Source organism: Lineus longissimus, chromosome 2 (assembly GCF_910592395.1).
Source record: "Lineus longissimus chromosome 2, tnLinLong1.2, whole genome shotgun sequence".
Classification (NCBI taxonomy): domain Eukaryota; kingdom Metazoa; phylum Nemertea; class Pilidiophora; order Heteronemertea; family Lineidae; genus Lineus; species Lineus longissimus.
Genome location: NC_088309.1, coordinates 20,763,324 through 20,770,951, shown reverse-complemented (window position 1 = coordinate 20,770,951; position 7,628 = coordinate 20,763,324). Strand labels below are relative to the sequence as shown.

The 7,628-nt window shown below is 40.8% G+C and overlaps 1 protein-coding gene and 1 long non-coding RNA gene across 2 annotated transcripts; both read right to left on the bottom strand.

The window, feature by feature from the left end:
- Positions 1–1,870: 1,870 nt before the first annotated feature.
- Positions 1,871–6,078, bottom strand: LOC135483752 (fibroblast growth factor receptor 1-A-like). Its single transcript, XM_064764776.1, has 9 exons — positions 5,914–6,078; positions 5,217–5,618; positions 4,791–4,975; positions 4,154–4,256; positions 3,722–3,784; positions 3,485–3,555; positions 3,080–3,294; positions 2,666–2,803; positions 1,871–2,242 (listed from the first exon to the last, which is right to left on the bottom strand). Exons 2-9 carry the CDS (start codon positions 5,602–5,604, stop codon positions 2,065–2,067), a joined length of 1,341 nt encoding a protein of 446 aa, XP_064620846.1. The 5' UTR covers positions 5,605–5,618; positions 5,914–6,078; the 3' UTR covers positions 1,871–2,064.
- A 295-nt stretch (positions 6,079–6,373) lies between these two features.
- On the bottom strand, positions 6,374–7,573 carry LOC135483441 (uncharacterized). Its single transcript, XR_010446319.1, has 3 exons — positions 7,465–7,573; positions 6,789–6,887; positions 6,374–6,450 (listed from the first exon to the last, which is right to left on the bottom strand). It is a non-coding gene; the product is annotated as an uncharacterized LOC135483441 (long non-coding RNA).
- Between the last annotated feature and the right edge of the window lie 55 nt (positions 7,574–7,628).

Here is a 7,628-nt window from a genome sequence, read left to right as displayed (position 1 = left end):
CTCGACTGAAAGGCCTTTGAGATTTTACTTGGGACAGCACAATTATATTGTAACAAGCGTCAAAGGACTACGCTCTTCTTGCACATATATTTATCAGTGGTTTCAGTATCTCGAGTGTAGCGACGCCTGGGCGCAAGAATACATGTGCATGCATGCATGCTTGTGTTGATTTTTCTTAATAAGCGTGATTTTTCAAACGGATTATGTCATTATCTGGTCAAATATTTTTTTAAGACACACCCTGTCGCATTTGGATGTGAATGCACGATGTGCTATGGTAAATAAATCTTACCGTCTGCAAATGTAACGCTTTGCTTCATGTTGGAATCAATTTGTAAACTGTAACATTCTCAGTCCCTCACAGCCAGCAGCAATAGCCATCTGCTCGCCAGGCGGTAGAAATACCTTCGCACTATTGAGAGATAAGATATGCAGATGTTTCTTGTCTGTTCTTTGCGTTCTCGTGAGAGTTAACAAAATTATGGGGGGGGGGTCCTGAAAATACAAAGCTTCGTTGGTGGCTAATGTTTAAGTCAAGAAACATAAAAATGCCTTACTCTCTGAATCGAAAAAAATCTATGGTTGTTTATACACATGAAATCGAAATCGTATTTTCCTAACAACAGTTTTCCAAGCTTTCACAGGCTACTTTTCCAGTGCATGGGCGCTGGAATGAGTTGTGTTGTAAAGTAAAGTCTAGGATTGAATCTGAGTTCATCTTACAACCGAAGACGATTTCTTTGACTTCCGAATATACCGCATATAGTAGTAAAGAACGACTCAAACTCTATACTTAACGCAATCCACCAACGCCGAAGTACGAAATGTTATCATTCGCTGACAGGTAACAGCAATTGAGTTGGCTGAAGAGCTTCCTTAACATCATTTTGTAGCATTTCCTTTGATCCTCTAATCTATATGTTGAAGTACGTTGTACGTTGTATACGTTTCGAAACATCGACATCTCATAGTTTTCCATTGCGGTCTTGGTATGGGAGGCGATAAATTTGTTGGGGAGACTGCAAAATTTGTAATTTCGTTGAAGAATGTTGTCAAGGACGTCACTCAAATCACCGAGTTCTACTTGGTGATTTGTTGAACAATGTTTGATATATATTGCAGTTTCGATTTTCCTTTCGTCCTTTATTGGTGTTCCATTATTTACTTTTGATTGTGTTCAAACAAATGACTCCTTCTGGTTTATTAATGAAATATTTTCCATGACATACATCACTCTGTATGTCTATGTATGTACAGCACATGTACTAGTATCTGAATACACGTACATTACATGTAGTTTGTATTGGAATGCGCAATATTAATGTATTCAACATTGCCCTTGAACTACGATTTACCAATGGCTTTTGATGGAATAGATAGGCAATTTGTATTACAGTTCTTGTATCACAATGACTTGCATCTTTCGAACTGTTTGGTCAGGATGCCTATATCGCTTTGTTCCGACGAAACTTTTGACCTTGACGGGATGTCTAATTGCAAGGTAGCTGATCATGACTCCATGAAACTTTTTCATTTTGCCATCTATTCCATCCGACCGATGAGACAAATGTCGAGTTTAGAGCATGCTGCTCACGCTCATCCCGGCAACTGAAGAGAATATAGACTCTGCCGGCTAAATCAGAGATGGTTGCATGAGATGGAAGGTGTGATGGTCCATCTATGAGTTGCCGAGCAACACTACCAACAATAACCCGTGCTGGGTTATCGAAACGAGGGAGATCAGTTGATATTGGGTCCAGCGCTGTTAGGAGAGGGAACCACTGATAGGACACGTATAGGAAAGAAGAAATCGGAGAGCGATTTGCAGGTATGAAACTATTTATTGTTTACATAGAATGAAATGTCGCAGGGTCGTTGGTGGTATATGTTGCAGTCATCACCAGTGCTTCCATCTCGAACTCGGCAACGTAACACGGGATACCCTGTAGGTGTGAGCATAGTGTTCAAACGATCAAGGCGGAAGTAGAGTACATTGAATGCGAATCGGGATTTTTTCAATTGGTTGGAACCCATCGGAATTAAAAATGTGCACCTGTCAACCCTCTACATTAAAGAATTCCTCTCCTCCTCTTCCGTGTCCGCCTTCATTTCTGTGCTGTCTTCAGCCAAATCAAGATACGGCCTTAATCTCTTCAGGCTTTCGTCAATTTGTAGACACAGGGCAGAGAAGGTTGGTCGATCAACAGGGTTAGGGTGCCAGCAGTTCAACATGATGCCATATCTAAAAGACGTATTAATACATTACAAAGACCTCAGCTTTTACTTTCATTCAAGTAGGAGTTTCATTTTCGTCACACTTAAAGTTAGCAGCATAATATTAGCAGAATTTGCTATATTTCAGTATCCAGGTGTACGGAAGTACGATAGATAGATGTATAGTCCCCCCCCCCGTTTAATTGGACATCTTCAGTGTTAACACAACTACGGTTTACGCTTGCGCTACCTTTCAGAGCCCTAAGAAATGTAATTTTGTGCATCGCACGAGAAAACTTATATAATGTAACAGCAATGCCAATAGTCTCGAACTCAGATTAACAGGGGTAAATGATAATCTGTCCAAGTGCAATTACTTTAGCACTTACACGTTTTCCTCACATACTAATTAAAAATGATTAAACACCACTTCTATTTCAATTCGACTCACATTTTATTGCAGCAGTTGTTTGGCTTCTCCATTCTGTAACCATCGCGGAGTAACTTAAAAAGCTCGTCACTGCTGATGCTCGGGTACGGACAACCTCCGAGGGTGAGGATCTCCCATAAAACAACGCCAAAGGACCACCTGTACGAACAAAAATAAATTCATATTTCGCAGATTTTTTTGATGTTACTTGTTGGTGGGCAACGCTGCCTAAAAGAACAGAGCCCTTGTGCATGTCAAATACGCGGCGCTCAGTGCTCATGTAGAATAGGGCATCAGCGTCAATAGGTACCGTCCCTGAATAAAACGCTGCTTACTCTAACTCAGCCTTCAAGCATTTCCCATATTGATATCATATGACTACCAAGTGGACCGGGTTTCAGCAAACTACATGATTCAATCACTGTTAGTACTCACACGTCACTCATTGTTGTGTATTTCTGCTCGAAGATGGCCTCAGGTGCCATCCATTTGACCGGAAGCTTGCCCGTGGTGACCTTTCGGTAGTAACCTTGTTCGTAGATGTCCCTGCTTAACCCAAAGTCAGAGATCTTCAAAACATTGTTGTCGTCCACTAGAATGTTCCTTGCTGCTAAATCGCGATGGACAAACTTCGTTTGTGCTAGATGAGCCTGAAACAACAATATACGAGTATCTGCTATCCGATTTAATGCCTTTTTACGGGGCCAGGAGCGTCTAAATGATTTTCTTTGCTTGATATCATCGCCAGAGTGTGGCCAGATTATAATAAGTCAGTTGCTACGAGTAGTAACCAGTGGCATGCCAATGATTTAATCACCAGTGGTTCGCTTGGTCACTTACCATCCCCTTGGCGATTTGTCTGGCACAAGAAATCAAGAATCTGTACGATATGTGGTCATCGCAGGGGTCCACTGAAAGAAGGACGATACCAGGGTCAAGACTTATTATTTCCACCATATCGTAGGGCGTAGGAATTTTTTTCAGTTTAAGATGTTAGTCATTGGCTCATTTGTTAATATTTACATTGTGCAGATGATTACACAGTATGGTGAGGTAAAATCACATACATGTACATACCCTCATCCGGGATACTGTTAGTGTCGTCTTCGCGAGGCTTCATCTGTTCATAATATTCATGTCCTGAAGATGATACGTAGTCTGCATAAGATATTTCATATAGAATTCCGTTGTGCAGTATTCTTGATGTCTGCGACATACTACACATTCTTGTCTGTATACATGTAGTCATTCTTGTACCAAAACAGGATAAATTTCCCAGCATAGCCATTCTGGTAACAGGGGGCGATGCACTTGCACGCTTTATTTTTTTGCTCCACCGGGCGCAATAGCCGGGAACGATATCAGAGAAGGATACTGGTCCGAATCCTTACAACTCGCTGAGCCGCACCGAGGATACAGACTCTTGGGAATGGATACAAGGAATGGTACAAAAAAGCCATGAACCTCTTTCCCAACCCATCATGGACTATTGCAGTTCCAGTGACTTACCGGGAGCAGGGACGTCTTCGTCTCCAATAGTGCTGCCATTATCATAGAGATAATATCGCCTCTCTACTAACCCAACCGTGGGATAATAAGGAGCTGGCGAGTACTAAAATAATAACAAAACACTGCCAATTAAAATACAATTATCCGCTGTAACATTTGTGCAAACAATTTATTAATGCGAAGAAATATAAAACTCCAATTACCGTATTGTATTCTCAATTATTTTGGCTTCTTTTTCAGTGACATTTCGAACTTTTCTGACATGTAATACGACCAGCCAAAGCTTTTTTGTGTAAATTAAAAACAAAACAATTTCTGTGACGACAGAGAATTTGCGCGACTGCTGTGGAAGGGAGGTGATAGCCATAAACATGTTGAATGAACTATCATCGTGGGCATGAGATGTTGGTTTTTCCAGCAGGAGCGTGACTTCTCAAGCCTGGAGTGCAGAATCAGTGATTAAATGTCATTACGCAGTATAGGACGGCCTACATGTACGGTACCAGGAATTTGCACTGGCCATTTTGTATGTAACCGTGAACATGAATGTACACAAGAAAATAGCGCAGTGTCAAAATTACTTTAGTCTCTCCCTAAGAAAAAGCATTGACAGTGAAAAATTCATTTTGATACTAACCTTTTCTCGAAGAGTTTGTAAATAGTTCCTCAGATTGCCCCTGGCGTAAAATTCCATGACTAGTCCCATCCGCGGCCCCCTTGTGCAGCACGCTACCATGCTGAGTATATTCGGATGGTTTTCGAGATCCTTCATCAACATGATCTCTCGCAGGAGGCACTGCCGCTCTTCCGAAGTTGGAAATTCTGAAAGGATTTTTTGGTGGGAAACATCAATACTGAAGTATAGCTGTACAGGCATATACATCTCCATGTAGGCCATCGATTGAAAAACATAAAGAATAGTAGGGCTAGTGTTGCTTTAAGTAACGTTTTCGCAGAGGTGCATGGTCATCCTGAACCTCATGAATGTAGACGAGGTATTTCTTGATAAGATGCAAAAACTTGTTCACAATGAGAGCACTATTAAAGATGACGGTCGAACTACCTTTCAACAATTTGACTGCTACTATCTTCTCTTTGACTCTCGCGTTTTGCCCTGTCATCTCGGCTCGTTGCACGCGGCCAAAGGTGCCTTCCCCTACAACTTCATGCATTACGAGACAAGAGAGATCTATCTCATAGTCGTCGGTGTCCGCATCTAGAATAGGGTCGGATTCCTCGTGAAGGTCGTAGATGGAGTTTGACACCATTCGTGAGGCCTTATGTTTCCGACTGGCCATCAGTGCTTTTCGATTCCTCTTCCGTCTGATGTAGATTAGCACTGAGCCAGTAATGCCTGTTGCAACCAGGGTCACTGAGCTAATTACAGCAAGGGTAATTAACAAATTCTCGTCAGCAGTGGCAGTTAGTTCAGCATCTTCGTTAATATACATGTACGTGAATTGACCTATTGAAATAAAATCAGAGAGGCTGTGTTTTTTAGACTTTGAAGAACTGTGTGGTTACTTCAAGAAATAAATTTAGAGAAAGCATCGTGAACGATTGAAACGACAGACAGCGGTCAATATATTTTCCCAACCATTGAATGAAACAGGATTTCAAAATGAGAAACGTTGTGAAAAAATGATACTCTTTTTTTGTGTAATCAATCATATGCTTTAAACCCTTGAAAATTTGCTTTTCGGAGTTTGAATCTTCACTATATAGAAACTCCTTTTTCTTCTCCCGCTTCATCTTCTTACCGGGGTCATCGTGATACACGTTTTTCTCGGTTTGGTGTTGGCATTTAAGGGTCGCTAATGTGGCCGTTGAACTCAATTCCTCTTTTTTCCCATCATCAGAAATGCCGGCAACTCTGATTGTGTAATTTGTACCACATCGGAGGGATGGCAGGAGAACACGGCGGAGCGGACGCTATGGACGAAAAGCCTGGCGTTATGCAGTGGTATTGCGTCAGTTTAGTCTTACAGTAGATGATGCAATGCCCAAAGACGTGTATATCAAGGATTCGAAAAACCTCTGCGACAGACATTTACATGTATCTAAGTGTGTTCCAAACTTTAGATCTAAAGCTGTTACTGTCTATTGTATGGAAACACTGAAATATGGGGGACAACCAAAAACGTAATAAAAACGGAGTCAAAAATTCATTCATAGCTTCAGAGAATGTGGAAGTATTCAACTTACCAGACCATTTAATTCATGATCATAACTTGCAGGTATATCTAAAGGCGAAGGTACCGTTGGCATCCAACTAATCGAATACGTACACAGATATGCTGAAATTCAAATGCTGAAGTTTTTCATATTGTTCTGAATTGGCCACAAATTAGTCATTTTTAAAGTAGTCACCACCTTGGCGAGTCTGCATGAAAAAGCACGTAGATTGTTTTACTGACTCACATCAACTCTGTATTTACCTGCACCTGCACGTAGATTGTTTTACTGACTCACATTGCTGTATTTACCTGCACCGGCACGTAGATTGTTTTACTGACTCACATCAACTCTGTATTTACCTGCACCTGCACGTAGATTGTTTTACTGACTCACATTGCTTTATTTACCTGCACCTGCACGTAGATTGTTCTACTGACTCACTTAGTTTTTTATTTACCTGCAGCAGCACTCCAGGACAAAACATAGTCTACAGAATCGTTCTTCCTTCGGAATGGGATGCAGCTGATATTGATGAGAGGATCTTGAGGTGTCGAACCTTTAAAGAAGGAACGGTTTTAAAACAACATGTCTCGTATCGCAACACGGTGGTAGACCTTTACTTATGATATTTCCACTTGATGCTGTTTGCATCGGGTACACACATTATTGGTAAATTTGGTACAAGTATAATACTTCCGGTGTCTAGAGAATAACGTAGACGCCAATGCTTTCGATCCAAATTTTAGAAGAAAAAATTACACTTTGGAATGTATGAAATATACAAGAAGTTTTAAAGACGTAGTGGACCCGTGGCTGACCCGTTAGCTGTAAAATAGCGAACACATAGTTCTACTCTCAATATCGGCAATAAATCTGAAACTAGGCGCACAGCGCTTTGAATTGCTTGGACATCGAAGATGCTAAATCAAAGTGCGTGTTAACATGGAAGTGTGAATTATTATCTATGATGGTAGAAACGATCATGGATTATAATGGTTGGAATTCTATAATGGAACATTTTCCTCCTTCACAGATTGTCATGATGAAATTAAACCTTTGCATGAGTCCCATGTACATGTACTTGTACTCGTGATTAAGAAATTTCATATGTCAACAGCAACAAGTCTACTGACCTTGTTCTAACCAGTCTGACTGTGATGTTCCGGCAATTCCATCTGAGCCAACCGCTACAATCTTCAACATGATTCTTGAGTTAGAAAATCTCTTAAATGGCAACGTTGATATCCGGCCCTGAAATTGTTTGTAAAATATTGACATGATTATGTATATTGTTGAC